This window comes from Mixophyes fleayi, chromosome 2 (genome assembly GCF_038048845.1).
Source record: "Mixophyes fleayi isolate aMixFle1 chromosome 2, aMixFle1.hap1, whole genome shotgun sequence".
Classification (NCBI taxonomy): Eukaryota; Metazoa; Chordata; class Amphibia; order Anura; family Limnodynastidae; genus Mixophyes; species Mixophyes fleayi.
The window spans coordinates 30,769,933-30,794,593 of record NC_134403.1 but is presented as its reverse complement, the minus strand read 5'-3'; the positions used below and the strand labels follow the sequence as shown (position 1 = coordinate 30,794,593).

The following is a 24,661-nucleotide window of genomic DNA, read 5'->3' as shown; positions in this document are numbered from 1 at the left end:
CATGTTCATCAAACTATTAGGTGACTACATGTCCTCTGTGGATGGGGGCATTGTCATCCTCTCATTAGGACATAAATGCTGCAACGTGGGGTTTAGATTATCGCTCAATCAAGCAGCAATTAGCCTGGCCTTCTAGAGGAATGGCTGTACCCAAACCATGCCAGGACAATGCACCCTATACCAATACATAACCACTCCCTGCTGGAAACAAGCACTCAGGCGGTACATAATTCATCCGAACATATCACCATGCTCCACTATGCAGTACTTCACTACCTGTGCTCTGGGCACCACCAGGTGTAAGGCGTGATCTACACCCTGCGAGCGACCGAGGATACCCAGCTCTGTGCTATTCTCATCTGGTTTTTATTAATCCGGCTGCTCAGGTTGAGATTTGCCGTCAGTTGCTGGCCTGCTTTACCTTGCGCTTCCAATTAATGCACGGATGTCACAATCCTGGAGTTTGCACTTTTCCCATTGTTGCCCTTTGCTGATGATGTTTCCATGCCGACACCACGAAAGCTACTGCCAAAATATACCCCAACAACGCACAACACCTGTGTGGATGCCTTTGCTTTCAATATACTTGATGCTCCTCATTTACACAAGTGTTTGCATTATTTTTACCCACCACCTGTAGGTCACTAAGGGAAGATAATTAAATCTTCCCCAGTCCAAATCTTTATATAAGCAGCCCCATTCCACAGCGCCAAAGGCTGTTTAGTCCTATAAAAATAACACCAACACTTCCAGATCAGAGTAATGATGTTTCTCTATAAAGACAACCGGATCTATACTGACCATTAAAAAAGTCATAACATTCAACAGCCCGTTTGCCACAATAGCGTTGAACAATTTTACATCACGGTACGGTGCACGTAATAGTTTCGGTAGTTTTCAAAAAATTGCAGAAATTCCCTGGCTTTAGAATCAATCAGACAGAAGCTAAAGCAAATTCAATTGCTTTCAATTATGTCATTACAGAAAGCAGTCTGACGAGGTAACAATTCACTCTTTGAATACTAATATCTAGTGAAACCCTTCAAACGCTGCCGTTTTTAATAGACGTATTAGACAATCCGTTTTACAATGGCCACAATGTAATGTTTGTTCAACTTTATTTCCAACAGCCACGGCAGACGGGCAAATGACAATGTTATCCAATTACGAGAAATATTCCTGGTATGTTTAAATGACAAGTTTCTACACAGCTGCCATTAAAGGAAATATAATAATTGTGGTGCACCGTACTTTCATCATCATCAACATTTATTTATATAGCGCCAGCAAATTCCGTAGCGCTTTACAATTGGGAACAAACACTGATAACACAATACTGGGTAATACATACAGACAGAGAGGTAAGAGAACCCTGCTCGTAACCTTACAATCTATGGGACAATGGGAGTCTGAAACACAAGGGCATCTGCTACATCATATTGCACAATGGATCAGCTAGAATGCAAAGGTAAAAGTATTGAGTGGGCTGTGTGTGTGGCAATGTTGGTCAGAGGGTTGTTGTCTTGCGTTAGCTGTGTAGAGAGTGGTTATAGGGTTACCTAGGGAGACTAAGATGGTGGTTGAGGAATATCATAAGCTTGCCTGAAGAGTCGGGTTTTCAGTGAACACTTGAAGGTTTGAAGACTAGGGGAAAGTCTTACTGTGCGAGTGAGGGAATTCCACAAAGTGGGTGCAGCCCAAAAAAAGTCCTGTAACCGGGAATGGGAGGATGTGATAAGAGTGGAAGAGAGACGCAGATCTTGTGCAGAATGGAGGTGTCGAGTTGGGAGATATTTTGAGACAAGTGAGGAGATGTATGTCGGTGCAATTTTGTTGATGGCCTTATATGTTAGTAGAAGAATTTTATATTGGATTCGTTGAAATACAGGAAGCCAATGTAGAGACTGACAGAGTGGCTCAGCAGAGGAATAATGGTGTGAAAGGAAAATCAATCTAGCCGCTGCGTGCAAAATAGATTGTAGGGGTTCAAGTCTGACTTTGGGAAGACCAGTAAGGAGGGAATTGCAATAGTCGATGTGGGAGAACTTTGCCGCAGAGCTGTTATATAAACACTATATAATATATATTATATAGCTATCATATAGATAACGTACCTTTTGGAGCTTGTCCGCTTTCTCATAACAACTCTCCAGGTGCTGCCTCAAGATGCCGTTCTCTTTGGTTAACATTTCCACCATCTGGTGAGCCCGTTCCACGATGGCAAAGGCTTCCGGTGGCAGCTGCTGGCTGGGAGATGGGGACGGAGACGGTGCAGGGTGGTGGGTCATACCCATTGGAAACAGCGGCAGAGAGGCCGAGTGCAAAGAGCCGCTGATTGAGGAGGCCTGAGAGGACATGGGACTGTGGTGTTGCAACGGGAGAGGGGGGAACGGAAGCTGCGGCTGATGCCGGCTGCAAATAAACAATATACACATGAAATATCACTAGGCTGCGGGTGCACAGGATACAGAGAGCATCAGACTAGTATAGTTAGACCATGCTGAAATGAACAGATTTAATTTGTACTGTGACACAGCATCAATCTGTCCCTGCAATTAATTCTCTGTTCCCCGGTATGTTTCTGTTATATATACTATTTATCAGATCGCGTCCTGAACACTGGATAAAGACGATCCCTTCTGGGCCGAATAGGATCAATAGATAAGAGTATAAACCAGTATGTGTCAGTTATATAAAATGCCCCCATTATTGAATAGATAGATGGTAAAAAAAAAAGCTAAACTACCAACATCAGAATACTGTTATATGACTGACTGCGGGATATTTTGTTCTGTCTTCGATCTTGTACTATTGATTCATTTGATCACATTTATCTGATTTATCACTGTCCAATTAAAGGCCTGCAAGACAGAATTTATTCTTTTTTAAAGGCACTGGCCCCCGCCTTCCCCGAAGACCTTCATAGATCCTGTTGTATTAGATCATTTATAATTTGGCCGGCAACCTTAGTTATAATACAAATGTGGCTCCGATCATGTAGACACTTGGAGGCAGTGACCTAATCCAATCAATAAGACATTAAACCATAGCAGGAATGAATCATTCACAGAGTTTAATATTACTTTTAAAAAAAAAATTCACTTTAATAGCACTGTAATATATTGTATAATATATGGCTGGGCAGCCTGTGGGTTTAGAGCTGTTGTAGAACTACAAGTGCCAGCAAAGGGTCCTACCAGAACAGCTAGAGAGCCGCAAGGTGCCTACGACTGGTATAATACAATATCGATATAAGATGATAAAAATAAATATGTCTACAACGCACTATTCTAAAATAGAACGTATAGAATCCATTGGGGATAAAGGTGTATGGGTAAGTATTAAGCCTGTAGAAGAATACATATCATTTTAATATATTAACACCATCTTTGCATATCATCATCATCAACATTTATTTATATAGCGCCAGCATGTTCCGTCACGCTTTACAATTGGAAACAAACACAGTAATAAAACAATACTGGGTAATACAGACAGAGAGGTAAGCAGGCCCTGTTCTCAGGCTTACAATCTACATATACTTATGTTATCATTTGAACTTTTATCTCAGGGACATAACACATGTTCACTGAGCCACATAGCAAATCTTTGGGAAGTGTAGGGCCCGATGATGCCCACTCATCCGCTATGCCGGCCCCCCCGCTCGCTCTGCTCTTCTGCATGGGGGGGGCGGCCCCCCGCTCTGCTCTTCTGCGTGGGGTGGGGGGCGGCCCCCGCTCGGCGAAGCACTGTTTGGGCTCTCCGTTCTGGAACTGGTCCATCCACTATATGGACCAGTTTTGCCAGGCCCCCCACATCAACGGGGCCCATATCACCCACATGGGGTGCTTCAGTGGTAATTATGTCACTGCCCCCAAAACCATTTCCTCTTATACAGTACTTATTTTCCTCTTCTCCTTCATAAATTGTGTGTATCTGGTAATTAGCGCTAATACAACCAATTCTTTTGCAACACAGTGAAAAATTAAGAAGCGATTGAGCCAGAGAGAGAAAAGTCACAGAGATAACCACTGCAGTTCTAACTGTGTCCACGCACTATGGGATCCCAGCATTCGGACCATTCACTGGATAATTGGAAGTGGGGATCAACTCGCGAAGATCATTTCACCAAGAAACCACATTGCAAAGTACAGGGGGCGCATACTGCGCCGCGATCATTAAGGAGCGTAACTGGTGATTTGTTGCGTCCAATGACCGTCGCCTCTCCTCCACTCTGGTCACCTCTTCCCACTCCAGAACCCAAGACTTCTCCTGTGCAGCCCCCCTTCACTGCCTCGCTCCATCCATCTCTCACCCAATCTATGCTCCTTCAAACGGGCACTAAAAACTCACCTGTTCCTCAAAGCCCACCAACCTTCCACCTAACCCATTCTCCCCTCTCTCCTCCCGGCCCTTTTCTCTCCCTTATTCTTCAACTGGCTCCCTTTGTACCTGAGTTTTGTTCACCCTCCCTTAGGATGTAAGCTCATTTGAGCAGGGCCCCCTCCCCTCCTGTCTCCATACCTGTTCTTCTGCTCCGTCCTTACTGCATTAGCCTGCCTGGAGCTTCTGAAGTTTTGGTATTTTTGTTTACTGTTCAGTAATGTTTTACCCTGTAAAGTCTACTGTTTGTGCTGTGTAATGCGCTGCGGAACTCTTGTGGCGCCCAACAAATAAAGGATAATGATAATAATTATAATAATATAATGCGTACAATTATTCTGCGCATGCCCAGAACAGGACAGTGTCTTGTCTGTAACAGCAGAGCTGACCTAGACCCGTATTCATCCCCAGACGCATCTTATCATTTGTTTCTTGTTCAATACAGACGTTCGTATACCCCATAGACATGCGCGGGTTTAAAAAAACGAACATTCGTTTTGCGTTTGGTAATAAACAAGGCCCACTCTGTCCTGGTTGGCTGATCATACTTGCGCTAATGGGGTTAGAACTGATCTAACACTAGGTAATCAAATTGAGGCCAATTAAGGGGAGGATGATTACACTGACAGATAAAATCTGTTTGAAAAACCTTCAATATAATAATATTTTATTGTGCTAATAATACAACATCTGAACATTCCGATTTCATTAGGAAGAAAAAAACTACATGTTTTGTTTGTCATTCTTACAGCGTGACTGTGTCACTAATTTGGGTGGTGTCTCTGAATAAACTTATACCCCACTCATACCGCATGAAAAACCCGGGCTCTTGATGGGGCGAGCCTAGAAGACCCGGGTTTAGGTGCAGTATGAATGGTGTTAGTGAAAAGTCCCGGGATTTAGATCCAGGGCTTTTGGTGGGGTAATTCCCGTGTCCGCCCTGGTTAGCCTGCAGTATGAATGGTGGGACCTGGGTTTTTCAACCCGAGTCTCACATAAAGCAGCTGATTGGGTGTCTGGGACGCTTGAAGATGACGTCATCGTTATGCACCGTTATTAAACATGAACTTCGGGCTACACAAAAGTGACTCGTCGGCCATGATTAAAGCAATGCTGTGAACAGTCACCACCCACTTTGACCTCATCTTTGTGTGCAAAAAAACTAGTCCCCTTTAAATGACCTCAGTATTTTTCAGCCAATGAAACCTCCTCTTGTGATGAGGGCAGACCCATGTTCAGTATGAATGGGGTTGACCAGGGAAACTCCGGGGTCCAAGGTGCAGGGTGAACGGGGTCTCTGAGCCGAGACGCTTGGAGACTCGACAAAAACACGGCTTGAAAAACCCGGGAAATTGCGGGGCGGCAGTATGAAAGCGGTATTCGTGACTTTGGGCCTGATTCATTAAGGAGAGTTAAGTAAAAAATTGAGTAACTAGTGTTCTGGACAAAACCATGTTACAATGCAAGGGGTGCAAATTAGTTTTCTATTTTGCACATAAGTTAAATACTGACTGTTTTTTCATGTAGCACACAAATATCAACTTCAAATTTCAGTGTACAAATAAGCTATCAAGTATTTGTGTGCTACATGAAAAACAGACAGTATTTAACTTATGCGCAAAATAGAAAACTAATTTGCACCCCTTGCATTGTAACATGGTTTTGTCCAGAAGATACTTAATTAATTTTTTACTTAACTTTCATTAAGGAATCAGGCTCTATATTCTCTCCATAGCCAGCGAACACAAAGGACCTGATACATTCTCATATCTCTACTAGCTAAAATTCTTTAATAGCCTATGCTGACTGATCGAAACAATGGTATAACGGAACTGCAGCTAAGTCACGTTGTAAGTCAATATAACCGTGCTTTAGTCAGTGCTGTGTCCAAAACCAGCACAGAAACCCCACTGTCATCTTAAATCAGCAATGATTTGATGTTAATGGTCTTCCTAGCCTGAAGACGTGCAGTACTGAATCTCCATATGGGTTATGTTCCAAGCTTTCTTTTCAGTTTCTTTATTTTTATCCCAAAATGACTGAGGTTGCAATTTAATTAATGAACTAGAACTGTACTGAGTTACATTACACTGCTTAAGTGTATGTTTGAAAAATCAAAAAGCATTACTTGGGAATGCCAATATTATATTAATTTATTTTTTTATCCAATTATAACTTAATTTGGTCATTACAGGCTCTGCTACTCCCTTATTTATTAGAGTCCAAGTGCTAATGTGTAGCGGTTCATCATCGTAGGACAGGTGTGGATTTGCGGCTCTCCAAGTGTTGTGAAACTACAAGTCCCTGCATACCCTGCCTATGCAATCAGCTTGCTATTGCGTGGCAAAGCATGCTGGAGCTTGTAGTCTCAGAATACCTGGAGTGCCGTAGAACCTCTAAGACTTTCAATTATCTCCTACTACAGAGAGAGCAAAGCAGCACCAAAGATAATCTGCAGAGGCCCTGGCTATATGTAAGTGTCAGGCCACTGCTAAACACATTGAATGATGGGGGGGCCCAAGTGAATGACACTAATCGTAATTTTATTGGGTGGGGGGGGGCTTACTAAGTGCAAAACCCCTTTAAGCACTGAGTTGTCTACAGCTGTGGTGGAACTACAAGCTACAGGTTGCTCATGCATGCCAGGAGATCAAAGGTCCAACCACTCAAATATTGTGGCCTGTAGCATCATTGCACCATTTCTATCGGTCACATGATTGGACTGGCCATGAAGACTGAACGGCTGATTTACTTCTTACACACCCAGGGGGAAGAATAACTGTAAGGCTGTCATTACAGGGGGACAGGAGGAGGCCGAGCACTGGGCCTGAGAGATCTGTGGCTGAAGGGGGGCCCAGCACTATAAACCTTGGTAGCTCTGGGGCCCCTTCCAGCACTAATCTCTAACGGCCTTGTCCCCTGCTCGTAAGGGAAAGCCTCCAGCAGTAAGTAACATCTAACTGTCAGCTCCAAACTTTTTGATTTGCAAATAGTTTTAGACAGGAAACAGTACAAACAGCTATACACGGGATACCTGATTGGAGGTACAGGTCCGGCCAGGAACTAGTTACCAGATTGGAGATCCTGCCATACACTAGGTACCAAGTTGGAGGTCCTGCCATACACTAGCCACCAGATTGGAGATCCTGCCATACTCTAGCCACAGGTTGGAGGTCCTGCCATACTCTAGCCACAGGTTGGAGGTCCTGCCATACACTAGCCACAGGTTGGAGGTCCTGCCATACACTAGCCACAGGTTGGAGGTCCTGCCATACACTAGGCACCAGATTGGAGGTCCTGCCATACACTAGGCACCAGATTGGAGGTCCTGCCATACACTAGCCACAGGTTGGAGGTCCTGCCATACACTAGCCACAGGTTGGAGGTCCTGCCATACACTAGGCACCAGATTGGAGGTCCTGCCATACACTAGTCACCAGATTGGAGGTCCTGCCATACACTAGCCACAGGTTGGAGGTCCTGCCATACACTAGCCACAGGTTGGAGGTCCTGCCATACACTAGGCACCAGATTGGAGGTCCTGCCATACACTAGGCACCAGATTGGAGGTCCTGCCATACACTAGCCACAGGTTGGAGGTCCTGCCATACACTAGCCACAGGTTGGAGGTCCTGCCATACACTAGGCACCAGATTGGAGGTCCTGCCATACACTAGGCACCAGATTGGAGGTCCTGCCATACACTAGCCACAGGTTGGAGGTCCTGCCACACACTAGCCCACAGGTTGGAGGTCCTGCCACACACTAGCCCACAGGTTGGAGGTCCTGCCACAAGCTAGCCCACAGGTTGGAGGTCCTGCCACACACTATGCACCAGGATGGAGGTCCTGCCATACACTAGTCACCAGGTTGGAGGTCCTGCCATACACTAGTCACCAGGTTGGAGGTCCTGCCATACACTAGGCACCAGGTTGGAGGTCCTGCCATACACTAGGCACCAGGTTGGAGGTCCTGCCATACACTAGACATCAGGTTGGAGGTCCTGCCATACACTAGCCACAGGTTGAAGGTCCTGCCATACACTAGGCACCAAGATGGAGGTCCTGCCATACACTAGCCACAGGTTGGAGGTCCTGCCATACATTAGCCACCGTGTTGGAGGTCCTGCCATACACTAGCCACTAAACTAAAGGTCTGCTTTAAGCACTAGCCACCAGATTATAATCTGTTTAAATGCTTTTCACCAGAAAGGTGTCTGCATTGTATACTAGCCACCAGCAAGGACTGTATATGGATCACAAGAGCACATGTTCTACTTGCACCTTTTTATTAAATAAGACCTAAGAGCCAATTCACATAATCATTTGGTTTCTGCTTTCTTATGTATGTATTTATATGAGCACAGCAATGTAACCCATTTCTAATAATTGCTTGTGCACTCAGAGTTTAATGATCTGCACTCAAATCTAACAGTCAGAGCCAGGGAATTTGTGTACCTTTTGAGATCAACAGAAATTAATGGCCAGCAACACATGTTAAGCCCAGAGGATAACTGACTCCTGGGGTTTGCTCAGCCCTGTATAAATTTAGATATACCAGTACTAATTATAAACGAGCCATATCTAACATCGTAATTTATTTCTCAGGGTAAGTACAATTAAATAATCCCAAAGGTATCACTCCCACGATCTTGGCTGATCTCAGTTAGATGGATGAACAAGTTTCCTTTGATTTTTCTCATATCATTTTCTAGGCCAGTTATATCCCGGGCTTTAGAGCATGAGAAAGAGGAAGCCTCATTTTTAACTCTTGAGAAAAATTGTCATCTCACAGAGCCAATATGCGACCATGAATGGAGAGAGCTATTGAATGTACGAGGGACTGTTTCACGTTAGGACAGCCCAACATCGCTATTGAGTATACCCACCAAAACCTAAAGTAGACCTTAACCAGGGACCCACAGCATTATCTTGTAATTGCTGTCCATGCCCTCTGGAGGGCCTAAATAAAGCTCACAATCCCTTTAAGAAGACACAAACACAAACACAATATTGCAGTTGAGCTGCTGGATTAGTGCAGGCTCATTACTGTGACAGTATATACCTTTGAGTTTTTACACCAAGTGTTATAATTGGGCTTATAGATGTGCACCAAGACATTAATAGAATTCTGTCACAGCTATAGAACTTTGCATTTTCCAACATTCCGTGAAAGAAAAGTCAGCATTACCTGGTTACGTTATACTCTGGGGGAGGCTGATAACGAAGAACAGACACCTCAGTTCTGGCCGCGTGAGAGGACGGATAAGGTTTTATCATTTCATGAACCATTAGATGTTGCTGCTCATTGTAATAGTGTCCTTGTTCCTGAATTTTATTCACCGGCGTTGGAGCCTGTTTGACCTTGTGGGGATAGTCTGGCGGGGGACCTCTTTGTTCCATTCCTTTTCCCGAGGATGGAGCTGGAGAGGATGCCCCATTTTTTAGTCCTTTAATGCTACCTGTGGTAGAGGAGTGTTGTTTAACCCCGTTCCTCTCAAGTGACAGCATAATCCTCTCGCTCATAGAGCGAACGTGACCTTGCTTGAGTTCTTTAAGTGCTTCATCTTGGTGAGCCTGTCCGCTGTTGGCCCGGTTTACGGTCGGCCTGCCTTCGGTTTTGGATTTATGATTTGCCACAATGCCAGCAACGTAAAATCCTGGGCCTATAGGTCCTGGTTGGACTCTAAAGAACTGGGATTGAGCCTTGGCCTCTTCATAGGTTGGTAGCTCCTCATTATTTTGTTGGGGTTGAGAGGTCCTCAGAGTTTTCTCCATCACGGTGTTGTCCACCTGATGTTCTTGCCCCTGTGGTTCTTGCCGGGCTGACTGGCTGACCATTTGTGGGTCTTCTTGGGTGAGGTTCTCAGTAGATGAAGCGGAATTGGCAGTGTTATTGTTGGTTGGTCCTGCACTCCCTGTGGCCTGGTGCTGGATCGCCAGGAGGTTCATGTTCTCGTTGGGGTTGCCATATCTCAGCTGCTCTTGGATCAGGCGCTGGAGAACGGTTCCTGTTGCAACATCTTCAGAACCTCGCATTTCCACCTCCGATATCCTGAGATAATCCTGAGGTAGGAAGTTGGACCTTTGTTCTTCTGCTAAACAAGAAAGTCAACAACAAGCATTACTGCCATGAACATAATAATGATAACTAACTGTAAGCTGGATAATATCAACATTATGCAGGTAGAATTTAATAACTACTTATTAGAGGACTTTTTTCACCACGATTGTTAAACATGATGGAAAAACTGGCAGAACTAGTTCCGCAAACAGGAATTCGATGCGTTTTATTCTACTACATTTTATATAAACAGGAATAGCGCACCACTGAGCACATTTTTATAATAAAATGTAACAGAAAAACCATAGGGTATATTCTGCAATTTATGTAGCTTAAACCATTGGTTAGATACACCTTTTAGTAGCATGTATCTAACAGTACCTACATCTGAAGTCGGTGGGTTTGCACCCAGGGTGAAAATAGCTTTTCAGTCTATAGAACGCAAGACCGCTGATAATACAGCCATAATGATAAAAGGAGATTTCATTTTCATAGGTTGTTTGGTTCTAACAATACCTCAATCTACTAGAGGTGTATCTAACCAATTCTCTAAGCAAAGTATTGGCAAAACAGGAATATTATATTTAAGTGTTTAAATAAGTAGTACATAAAGAAGGACTATTCCTTTAAGACACAAATGCACAACAAGCAGCCTGCAAAGGCCATTTTCTGGGGCCCTCTGGAAGTATGTCAGATACTTGCAACGTACAGAAACACTACTGTAGTAAGGGAAATGTGTTACTACAGAGGTGTGGGTGAAGAAAATGTGTTACCACGGTGGCTAAGTGGTTAGCACTTCTGCCTCACCGTGCTGGGGTCACGAGTTCAATTCCTGACCATGGCCTTATCTGTGAGGAGTTTGTATGTTCTCCCCGTGTTTGCGTGGGTTTCCTCCTGGTGCTCCGATTTCCTTCCACATTCCAAAAACATACTAGTAGGTTAATTGGCTGCTATCAAAATTGACCCTAGTGTGTGTGTGTGTTAGGGAATTTAGACTGTAAGCTCCAATGGGCAGGGACTGATGTGAGTGAGTTCTCTGTACAGCGCTGTGGAATCAATGGCGCTATATAAATAAATGGTGATGATAATGGTATTGGTGGCCAAATGTAACAGGGAAAGGGCCTGGCTCACTCTTTATGTGACCACACCCACTGCATGGATGGCCACACCCCCTCTGACAATGTACACTTCTGTCCCGAGGGAGAATTTTTTTATAATAATATTGCCAGATATGGCATAATTGCCAATAGGTTCCTTTTCTCCTGTAGTAAATTCTGCAAATTTTACATATTAAAGCAACTTGAATATTACTGTGGTCCTTTCAAATGAGCAGGTTGTGCCCCAGTGCTTGAAGGTTAATCAGATTTCTTGCCCTCCCATCGCACCAATCATCTGCCCACACCAGAGGCAGCCATTTTGTAAGCTGACCGAATATTCATGAGCGCAGCCAATCAGTTCACTCGAAAGCAATGACATCACTGATACATATCAGGCCAAATAAATTCATAGGCTGCGCCCCTATGACTATTTGGTCAACCCACAAAACAGCTGCCTTTATTATATCCAAGTTGGATTGGAGTATAAGAGGGCAGTGAATGCAGCATTATCACTGAAAAAGTAATAAGCGGAATGATTAAATTGCAGATTCTGTGTGAGTAGAGGCTATATATATATATATATATATATATATATATATATATATTGTAGATTATAATAAATGTAATAATTAGCATTGTGTAGGTACAGACACCACTCCAGTTGCTGTTTTCCTGCAGCTACCTCCATTGGGAAGATATGCCTGACCTGGCAGCCAATGATGTAAATGGCAGCCAGTGTCACTCACCATGAGGTATGGAAGGGGGCGTGGCCAGGACGACCACAATGGTGACTATCGGCTAATAACGTTCAGTTTCATGCGCGCTTATTTCTCTGTGCAAGTTCGCAATCTAAAATATTATTTTCGGGTCAACGACCCCTGTAAAACTATAAATAAGAAAATATCTCAAAGCATGTATTCTAATCATGTATTTATATAGCGCCAGTCATATTACGCAATGCCGTACAGGGAATATGTAAATTATTTGCATCATCCACGCAAGCACGGAGAGAACATACAAACACCACACAGATAGGGCCTTGGTTGGAATCGAACCCATGACCCCAGCGCTGTGAGACAGCAATGCTAACCACTGTGTCACCGAGACATTTGTCATGGACGGCAGACAGAGGATGACATACCACCAGCCTGTTCTCTCTGAGCGCTGCTTGGTTCTGCTGCTACTGGAGACGGGTCATTGTTGTCAGCATACAGAGGACATTCCTGATATAGATAGACTGGATCTTCACACTCAGGGACACACAGGCTGTAGTAGGCAGATAGGGCTCCTGAAATAAGGACAACACATTAGTCACGCCTGGACTCAGCTACTGTCTACATGTCATGACAATACACGGTTAATGCATGTCCAAACACTGAGGGTATTCTCTATAACTGGCGTATACTGCAAGCTCTGTGTTTTGCAGGACGTTAACAAGATAAAATAGATATTTACACAGAAAATAAACCTGAGGAAAAAGTTTAGGAAACGTCAGCACAGAATACACTGTTACTGTACAGGAGTGGTCGGTCATACTCCATCTTGGATCAGTTAGCGCCCATATCTAAATGTGCGTAGTACGGAATATGACAGACACAGATTTAAGCTATTCTGTGGTACAGACTATTAGTTATAGAGGTTTGTGTCCGCCTCCCCATAGCTGGATTGCCGTCACATTTCTGGACCAGACCAGACCATAACACCCCCTCCCCCCCCCCTAAAGATGTCATGTCAAGCCCTCAATTATGTCAGAGTGGTCCACAGTAGCTAGGTCATGTCTGTTGTACTGCAAGAGGATTACATCATTATAATGGACAAGGGGGCTCTGGGAGAAGATAAGGAGGTTAAGTAAGTTGTATTTCATGACAGCAGACTTTGGGTCTGATTCATTGAGGAAAGTAAAGCAAAAGAAATGAGTAACTTTGCACCTTGGCAAAACCATGATGCATTGGAGGGGGAGCGAAGTTTAACATGTGTGGACAGATTTATAGTTGGGGAAGGCCATAACTTTAAGTTTCAGTATAAAAATTAAGCTATAAAGTATTTCATCATCATCATCATCATTTATTTATATAGCGCCAAAAATTCCGCAGCGCTGTACAGAGAACTCCCTCACACCAGTCCCTGCCCCATTGGAGCTTACAGTCTAAATTCCCTAACACACACACAGACACACAGACTAGGGTCAATTTGTTAGCATCCAATTAACCTACCAGTATGTTTTTGGAGTGTGGGAGGAAATCGGAGCTAGCCACTGAGCCACTGTATTTGTGTGAAAAAACAGTCAGTATTAACTTATGTGCAAAATAATAAACTAATATGCACCCCTTGCATTGTAACATGGTTTTGTGCAGAAAACTTGAGTAAGAAAACTTACTCAATTTTTTACTTAACTTTCCATAATGAATCAGGTCCATGGAAATGTTCTGGTGTTGTATAGTTCATGCAACAAAACAAACATATTCAGCTAAGTGTTTATGTATGACATTTTTGTATGTTTTATTAAGGAATTTACATAATAAATGATTTTAAACTATCCACAGTCCATATATCTGTTTGCGTGTATTGTAACATGGTTTTGTCCAGGAGAAAACTTACTAATATTTGTTACTTTACTTTCCTTAATTACTCGGGCCCGTAGTACATACTTGCCTACTTCCAGTAGGCGTCGTCCGGGAGAGGGGCGTGACTAATGGGCAGGATGGGGCGGGGCACCTCGAATCACGTAATTTTGGCCCCACCCCCACAAGTAAAAAAGGGTAAGTGTGCCTTTAAGAGTCCGAAGCATAATATTATACAGGGTCGTCTGTGACCATTTCTGGTTTTACTGGTGTTCACCTACCCTCACAGCATGCTGTGACTTGTAGTCTCACAACATTCGGTGAGCCGCAGGTTGCCTATCTAGAAGTCAACACGTTCGGGATCTCAGCCGCATGAGATTTTTCCTAATTTAAAACCACTGTGCGTCCATTTAGAAACTAAGGCTTATAAAATATGGATACTGCCTGGCTGCTGAAAAACAACATTTTGCCGAAAACCTCCAACTTTTCATCTAGCTATAAAGAGAATTAAAGCTGGGAGACATCCGTGCACGCTGCCGTCTATGTATAACTTGGTGTTATCCATACATTAGAAAAGATCAATAATATTCAAAATACAATAAATGATCTATGCCAGTTTTAGGCAGCAATTGTGGGCACCTATTTCTGCAAGACAAAATGTAGACAAAAGATATGGCTATTAAACAAACACTACTACATCATCATCATCATCATCAACATTTATTTATATAGCGCCAGCAAATTCCGCAGTGCTTTACAATTGGGAACAAACATTAATAAAACAATACTGGCTAATACATACAGACAGAACCCTGCTCGCAAGCTTACAATCTACTGTATATTCACATCATAATTTTCCATTGGAATCTAAGGATTAATCCAGTAATTGCAGAACTACAGTTCCCAGCATGCCCTGAGGCTGCCTAAACCTACTATAGATAATATTTCATTTTTACTTCAGGCAATCAATATCACAGCTCTCGCTTATATTAAGATATTAAAATATGCAAAGCATTGGTGCTCTCTGAAATGTCATTGGATTAGAAGGAAGAGAGTATATTTGTTCATTTCATCATCATCATCATCACCATTTATTTATATGGCGCCACTGATTCCGCAGCGCTGTACAGAGAACTCATTCACATCAGCTCCTGCCCCATTGGAACTTACAGTCTAAATTCCCTAACACACAGACACAGACAGACAGAAACAGACTAGGGTCAATTTTGATAGCAGCCAATTAACCTACTAGTATGTTTTTGGAGTGTGGGAGGAAACCAGAGTACCCGGAGGAAACCCACGCAAACACGGGGAGAACATACAAACTCCTCACAGATAAGGCCATGGTCGGGAATTGAACTCATGACCCCAGTGCTGTGAGGCAGAAGTGCTAACCACTGAGCCACCACGCTGCCCCATTTGACATCATTACATCACAAAAATTCTCTGGCAAATATTTCCTTGTCCTTTTTACTGCTGTAAAAACGTCTACAACTTGTTTTTACTATAACTACATCAATATATGGTCACTGACTGCACCGCTCCAAAAGCACCAGGCTTGTTTTGAGTACGCGGACTCAGTTTTTCCATTATAGGAAGGACCTACCGGACTGCGGGTCTAAGGCCCAGTGGAACGGACTGAGTTATGGAGCTGTTTAGATGAAAGATTTGGAGTTTATTATGGTACGAGAAGGAAAGAGTGATTATACTCACATTCACTTCATCACCCCAATTACACTGAGACACAGAACACCTTCATTTAATGCCTGGATAATAAACTACATCAAAGTTGGTGTGAGATGCATCAGCGCATTGATCAAAGCAGTACAAGGTCAGCTTTGAAGTCATTGAAGGGAAAAGCAGCCAGAAAACATGTTATGTAACGGCTGTTTGCATGGGACGGTGGTGATAGGGGCAATCCTTATCACCTACATTGCATCATCATCATTTATTTATATAGCGCCACTAATTCCACAGCGCTGTACAGAGAACTCACTCACATCAGTCCCTGCCCCATTGGGGCTTACAGTCTAAATTCCCTAACATACACACACACAGACCAAGACACAGAGAGGGAGACAGACAGAGAGGGAGAGACTAGGGTTAATTTTGTTAGCAGCCAATTAACCTACCAGTGTGTTTTTGGAGTGTGGGAGGAAACTGGAGCACCCGGAGGAAACCCACGAAAACATGGGGAGAACATACAAACTCCTCACAGATAAGGCCATGGTCGGGAATCGAACTCATGAACCCAGTGCTGTGAGGCAGAAGTGCTAACCACTAGGCCACTGTGCTGCCCTATTTCAGCGTTACTGGGTAAATTGCCCAGCAGCTGCTTATGTCTCCCACCTTGGGGCTCTGGGGGATGGGTTAAATCAGCAAACAGGTACCTCTGCAGGATTAACAGCAGTGAGGCAGATGTAGTGTAGACAATGCACAGGCTCCATGATGAACGGAGAACACCTCATCTTAAGACTGAACAAACAACAGGGTAGTTTAATTCAAATACAGTCTTTCATCTTTCATCCTCTGCAGCTCATAATATTCTGCCGCAGTAAGTTAGTTTCTAGTATGCAGCTGAATCGCTTAACATTTCAGTATTGGCCGTCTCGTTACAAGACACAGCGGTAGGATGGAGACGCTGGACAAGTGTCAGGTGCCGTCTCCGCGCTCTCCACAGGCGCGGGAGCCGGACACCTTCTCTCCGCAATCCACGTCCTGTTGCCTAGCAGCAGAACGCTATTTCTGCTCACCTGTCTGCAGCCAGCATGTCTTAACCGCCTAAATCTCTCTAACCCAATCAGGAGGCACCTTGGGGTATATAAAGCAGCCTCTGACACATGTCTAGTGCCAGAGTATTGGTTCTTCCAGCTCCAGCATCGTTGTTCCTGTGTTACTCCTGTGTATTGACTCCTTGGCTATAGTTTGACTTCTCTTCCGGATCATCCCTTGTTCTTCGCTGCCCGCACTGGTTTTGACCCTTGGACTGTTCCTGACTACGATTTGCCTTCTCTCCGCTGTACTGTGCTCCTCTGGTTTCGACTCGACCTGTTTGACTACTCTCCATTCACTGCGCTGGTAACTATCTGGGAGAACCGTGACCTGCGCATCACACGCAGCAAAGCCCAAACCTCCTTGCGGGGGTCCCTGGCGAACACCGGTGGTGCGTTAGACTCCGCGCCTCTCAGTTTAGTTGCGCTAATACCAGTCAGTGATATTCCTAGTGAAAGTTGTGACAGAATACTCTGGCTATGAGTGGACCGGACGAATCTTCGGCCCGCGATTTATTACTGCACCTGGGTCCAAGAGTGGAACGGCAAGAATCCAATCAGGCGCAATCGCTGCAATGCATTCTGGGAGTGGTCTCCTGTCTGGACTCTCTTCAGGCCTCGTTACCTACTCTTTTCCTCGACCACGTCATCCTCCACTGCCTCAGCTCCTACCATCTCTTCTAGCACCGCAGCTGCCAGAAGCCTCCGCATCCCTCCTCCTGAGAAATATGATGGCGATCCACTGAAGTGTCGTGGTTTCCTTAACCAGTGCTCTATTCAATTTAATTGGCTTGTGACAACAAGGAAGGAAAATCAAATCCCAGTAGATCAAGTGATTTGTAATAACAAATATATTGTATAACAGTATATTTACAATAAAATAATATGGAAAAGGCAATTAAAAAGGGATGTCCCCCACAAAAAAGTCCAGGTGATTCTCTGGCTAAGTGTTTAGTCTAAATGAGATCTGACAAGAGCGCGTGGAAGGGTATTTGAAGATGAGGTAGGAGACGTATATAGAGGTGCAGCTGCGGCAAGTTTGCTGCGGTCTTTAGTACGGGGGGATAGAAGGGTGAGGGGAATGATGGTAAGAAGAGGATGCAGAAGCCGAGGCGGGAAATGATGAGAGAATGGATGAGTTTTGGTTGCATCTTGGGTAAAAAAAAGGCAAATTCTAGCAATATTTCAAGGTGGAGACATAAGGACTGCGAGAGAAACTAAATGTGAGGAATAAGACGGAATGAAAGGTGACGCCGAGACTGCGGGTTTGGGAGACTAAGGAGATTGTGGTGTTACTGACGGTGAAGGAGCGAAGACGGTCAGCTCTGTTTTGGACATGTTGCGCTTTAGGTAGCGGTGGGACATCCGTGTGGAAATAGCACAGACACTTGGTCACATGAGATAGCAGAGAAGAGCTGAAGTAGGGGCACACCGAAGATGTGGTACAATATAATTGGGATCTAAGACTAAGATATGGCTTTGAAGGATTCTAGAGTATGAATATCGAGAAACAATAATCTTGGTCCAGATTTTCCTAAGAAGCATTGAAATACTGACGGTATACCAAGCGAATAAAACACAATACCATGTAGTTCATTAATTATTTGAATGCTAAAAAATGCAGCACATGATGTGGATTCTAGGGCTTTTAAGGTGCAAAATAGACCCCATTTTGCAAATATAAATCTTACCATATGTACTATTGATTGCTATATACACTCTCTAATACAGAAGACATTTGGGGCTAGATTTACTAAGCTGCGGGTTTGAAAAAGTGGAGATGTTGCCTATAGCAACCAATCAGATTCTAGCTGTCATTTTGTAGAATGTACTAAATAAATGAAAGCTAGAATCTGATTGGTTGCTATAGGCAACATCCCCACAGCTTAGTAAATCTAACCCTTAGACTTTTATTTTAAAGTGCTAGCCTTACTTAAAGAGAGTGTTCAATTAAATACAAAGTTTTCCCTCTCTTATATACCCCTCCACAATGGTATATACATGTTTTATTTAACCTATCAGTACAATTTTTGTTTATTTCTCCAATCATCATCACCATCATCATTAAATTGATTAAGTCCTCTATCAGTTGGAGTACCACGAGGCTTGGGTCTAAGTCCTCAGCTTCTCTATCTAAATCACTTTTCTTGGAAAACTAATCAGCTCTTCTGTGTATCGGTATCACCTCTTCGTGGATGACACCCAAGTGTATCCATCCTCTCCGAATCTATCGCCATTTACATTGGCCCGTGTTACCGACTGTCCTGCATTTCATTGGATGTCCTCTCGCCAACTCAAACTCAATCTTTCAAGAGCTGAGCTAATTATCTTTCCACCAATTAACAGCACATTCCTACCTGACATCTCTATTCATTCATTTTCTTTAAACTTTACATTTATTGAAGAAACAAAAGGATCAACAACAACAAAAAATAAAATTGTTTTTAAAGTAAAATTGGGAAAAGGGGGGGAGGGGAGATAACATATTATATTATTCATATCCATATTGAGGATGAATTAAATAAGACAAAAGTAATGTGTATAAATCTATTTCTAATTTTAAATGTAGGGAAACATGAATGCTCTGTAAGCAATATATATATATTAACCTCCAAAATATCAAGCATTTCCTGAAAACAAGCCAATTCAGGCAATCATATCAAACCTCCTAACCACCCTCTTATCCTCCCTAGGCTATTTTACCCATCATCATCATCATCATTTTATTTATATAGCGCCACTAATTCCGCAGCGCTGTACAGAGAACTCACTCACATCAGTCCCTGCCCCATTGGAGCTTACAGTCTAAATTCCCTAACACACACACACAGAGACAGAGAGAGAGACCAAGGTCAATTTTGATAGCAGCCAATTAACCTACCAGTATGTTTTTGGCGTATGGGAGGAAACCGGAGCACCTGGAGGAAACCCACGCAACCACAGGGACAACATACAAACTCCACACAGATAAGGCCATGGTCGGGAATTGAACTCATGACCCCAGCGCTGTGAGGCAGAAGTGCTAACCACTAAGCCACCGTGCTGCCCGTAGCCAATTGCCAAACCTCTATTCTATTCTACCCGATTACCACTAAACTAACATAGTGACTGGACCACATAACCCCAATAAGAACTTTTCTCCACTGCTATCTGGTTGGACCAAAATGCAAAACATGTCACTGAACCTTATGTACCACAATCCTAGGGGGAGACATTACGGTAGGAATCTCGGTTCATTTTATCTGCGCACCTCTAGAGTGTGTGAGGACAACTGAGCGGAGATTCCTGTCGTAACATCCGCGCAATGTGTCTCCGTGCAAGTTCATGAGACACAGACTTGAATCTCTCCTCATATTGTCCTATAGATAGTAAGCTTGTAGGCAGAGCCATCTTACCTGTCTGTCTTGTTTTATTACTGTGTTTGCTCCCATTTATAAAGCGATTTATGTTATTATGTTGGCGCTGTATAAGTAAATATTAATAATAAATCAATGTCACAATGCTACTCAAAGATTGACCTGTCATGTGGCTGACGGAGATTATTTTTTTTATATTATTTGTTTTCTTATGAGTAACACCGATTGCAGCTACATACACACACAAACACACACAAACACACACACACACACACACACACAATGCTCTTATTTCTTCACGTGCTTTGTTTTGTCAGAGTCCCAAGGACGTATGCCGTACGAGTCTGCCAGACCGCGTGGTGCCAGTTCTGTGATATTAGTTTAAAATTCAAGATAAAATGGTGCAAAACGTTCTGCATGATACATTAGTGGAAGGAAAAAGAAACAAAGGAAGGAATAGAACGGCTGAAAGCTGAAGGGGGTAGATACGTCGAGGGAGACTAAGAAGCCGCGGTCTGACTAAATAACTATTTCTGCTCTATGTGTACTGGTGACAATTCAGAGGAGTCACCTAAAAAATCCGGGGAAGGATATACCCTACTGTACTGGACGCGCAAAACAGATTTACTACAGCAGAGATCTTACTTAAACTCTCCACATTAAACGCAAATAAGCAATGGGTCCTGTTGGTATACATCTAAGAGTATTAAAATAACCAAGTGCATAGCCTGCAGCGCCATTAACCAAACCTTTTAACCAATCGCTGCTGACAGGAACAATTCCAGAGGATTTCACTACAAATAATATAATAACCATCACACAATAATAAGTAAATGAATGAAAACACAAATTTTGACTATTTAGCGCCAAACAATTAAAACATTACAAGGCTGCACAGATGGCTGCTGGGAGATCAGGTCAAACTATATCTGGTGGCTCATCTCAAGTACTGGACCGATGGATAGATCTTATTTAGATTTTAGAAAGGTGTTCAATGCCGTAACCTACAAAACATTAATTCAGACTGAAAATCTTTGGATGTAACTCACAGATAGTGAAATGCATAAAGTTTTTTGCTAAAGAACAGGAGACAGAGTGTTGTAGTCAATAGTGTAGACTTAGCGGTAGGTCTGGGAACCTAAATCTGGGTACACTACAGAAATGTTCTCCTGATGCGATATTCTTAATTATTTTATCAAGTACTGGGGAAAAAAAAAGTCCCCATCAGCATGCAGATTGCTGTGTACACACTATACACATTTTACACGATTTACCGTCAGATCTGTGCCCTTTATCTGTCATAACCATGGGCTGAAAAGATGGTGACTCTGCACACTGCATAGAGATCTATAGACACTGCGGGTCCTGAGTGCGTACACACTCCATAGAGATCTATGGACACTACCGGTCCTGAGTGCACACACACTGCAGCATTTGAATAACATTGTACCATTGTTGAACAAAATTTTTAATCCGGTTTAAAAATCAAATGAAACGATACGATGAGCTTTGGAGCGATAATCGTTCATCATTGGAGCGTACACACTAATGCGATATCGGGCCGCAACGGTCATTTATCGTATGATTGGTCCAATAATCGGGCGAAAAACCTGCAGTGTGCACCCATTCTTAGTTCTGTTTTGTTTAATGTATTCATTAGTAATTCTTCTTGTGGTCAACAAGGGTATATATGGATTTTATTGCAGATGATACAAACAATAATGATACCACAAAAGAGGTAAAACAACTAAATAAAAGATAAAAAAAAGCAAGAGAAGGGCAACTAAACTGGTGCATAGGCTGCATAACAAGAGACTTAAAAAACGAAACATGTACAGATGGGACAGAGGTGATATGACAGAAAAAAATCTAATATATCAAAAAGTATTATTATAGTTCAGGAAAGCACTATTTTTTATTTATTTTTTTACAAATAAGAGGACTAGAACAAGAGGACACACTTTGAGGGGAGAAAGACTGAAAGACTAGAAAGAGTGACAGATCCATGAAATAGTCTCCCAGCGGTTGCGGAGGGGGCTCATATAGTAAAATAATTCCAAGAATGCACAGAACGAACACACGTCTTTTATTAAGATATTGATAGAAAATAATAATAATAATAATAATAATAATAAAAACCACCCACCTCCAAAAAAAAAACACAAACACATAAAAAAAGCTAGACTGGTTGTACCTGTATAAGTTGTACCTAATAATGTGCACTTGTACTTGGCTACCTGAGGCCATATATTAAAAAGAAAAATGTATCCCAAATATAAGTTTCACAATTGTTCTTAATAGGGACTAGCGCGCCAGCACTGTGGCACAGTGGTTAGCATTGCTGTCTCACAACTCTTGGGTCATGGGTTTGATTGCAACCAAGGCCCTATCTGTGCGGGGACTGTATGTTCTCCCAAACTTCATGTTGTGTGAGTGTTTTCGGCTTCATAAATACAGGAGGCCTGAGCATGTTCTGTTATTGGCATGAACCGATCACTCCAGTTCCATAGAAATGTGACCAATATTACCATCCAATCCGGTGACAGCTGCTGACAGCTGGATTTGGTTTATAAAGCATAAAGTGGAATTATTTCCCATTGCATTATATTTTGCTGTAAAAAAAAAACAGATTAATTAGGAAAAGAAAATCTATTTCATATTTATGAGTCTTCCTTCCTAAAAAGTTTTGGGAGGGGCAACTTCGGGCAAAAGCCCCTTTTAGGCACAGCTCTGTAGCTGCCCATGTAAGATACTGCATGCATGTGTCTCAGCGAGGAAAACAAAATGGCAGCTTACCCCCTACTTGCCAACTCTCCCTGAATGTCAGGGAGACTCCCTGAAATAGGGGTGATCTCCCTCACTCCCTGAAGAGTCTGGCATTCTCCCTGATGCTGAGCCAGTACAAGACGTGGTTGGCTTCGCCATCTGTGGCATGATGACACAGTTCAGTAATTGTGTCCTATGTCCATGTATTGATGCCTCTGGAGGTGGCCATTTTCATGGAGACCAAGATTTAATCATAGACTGACAGGTAAGACAACATGACTTCAGTAATGGAGACAGAAATGTAAAAGACACTTCAGTCTCTAGAGATTCATTAGCAGATTTTCTTTAACGCATAGTTGCCTAATCTCCCGGAATGTCCGGGAGACTCTCGCATTTCTGGGAGACCTCCCGGGAGAGCAGGGCAACCTCCCGGTTCTTGTCCCCGCAATAAATAAGTGACAGGGGCGGGGCTTAATTACGCAAATATTGCAATTAATCAAGCCTCGCCACTGCACGCCCATTTCCCCTGGGATGTTCCTGAAGCCAACGATGAAAAGTTGGCAAGTATGGCTTCCACTCTAAATTAGACCCATTAGCTCCATAAGGTGGAGGCAGCCATTTTGCAGGCCAAACCAGTCTCAGGCACCAGTCGTGTCAACCAGTTCCTAGTTAACCGAAAGGCTAAATACTAGTTCACCACATAAAAGGGTCGTCTCCGCTGTTCTAGGCGAGAGATTCACTTTCCTAGAAGAAATGCAAACATTCAGCATAATTATTCTGCATTACACCGAAAACTTTCCATGAACTTATTTTGCACTTCTATTAATGACAAGAACCATTCAATATACAACTTTCTGTGAAGAGCGACAGCACAGCAGGCCGGGACTAGCCCACGGTACAATCATTGCTGTGTTACACTATCAGCGCGCCTGGTTGGAACAACAATTTCCACTGAAGCTTCCTGTGCTGTGGGACTTCTCAGGCAAAGTGTAATCTGATCCATTAAACATTTCACTGGACTAAACATAAACATGTTCCATTCATCTCTTGTTTCCTGCAGGTATCCCTTCTGCTGAGCCGTGATAACGCGGGGTGCCAAGTATACCGCCAGGAACGTCTGTGCCAAGGAATAAAAAGACTCTGTGCTGCTGGCTCACGGCTTCCACTCTCAGCTCCCAGCAACTCCCAGGACACTAAAAATAAACGTGGATAAATATTTTCTCATGATCCGACGGCCTTTCTTAAGGTCAGTGCCAGATGATGTATAGACGTGTTTAAATAAAAAGGACTGAGTGAGAGTTGTGTATTAACAAAGTTCTCCAAAATCAATTTACAGCGCAAAAATACAGGCGGCGTTTTACACGATGGACCCAGCATGGGTTTGCTTGTAACATGCGAAATTTCTGTTAATAATACTCATTCACGAACGTGTAAAAGTGCAAAATTACAGCGCACATGCTGTTTTTGCACTCCTAGGGGTATATTTACTAAACGGCGGGTTTGAAAAAGTGGAGATGTTGCCTATAGCAACCAATCAGATTCTAGCTGTCATTTTGTAGAATGTACTAAATAAAGTGACAAATAGAATATGATTGGTTGCTATAGGCAACATCTCCAGTTTTTCAAACCAGCAGTTTAGTAAATATACCCCCTACTCTTGCACA

At 43.0% G+C, this 24,661-nt stretch overlaps 1 protein-coding gene across 3 annotated transcripts in view; it reads right to left on the bottom strand.

Moving 5' to 3' along the window:
* AMOTL1 (angiomotin like 1) overlaps positions 1-24,661 on the bottom strand; it is a 132,418-nt gene that overhangs the window by 42,794 nt on the left and 64,963 nt on the right. For 2 of the 3 annotated variants that reach the window (XM_075198748.1, XM_075198750.1), the window contains 3 exons: positions 12,685-12,831; positions 9,574-10,480; positions 2,115-2,412 (listed from right to left, as the gene is read on the bottom strand). In XM_075198748.1, coding sequence (XP_075054849.1) covers positions 2,115-2,412; positions 9,574-10,480; positions 12,685-12,831 — 1,352 coding nt within the window. The remainder of the gene's footprint in view (positions 1-2,114; positions 2,413-9,573; positions 10,481-12,684; positions 12,832-24,661) is intronic. The other variant, XM_075198749.1, reaches the window with a different exon arrangement.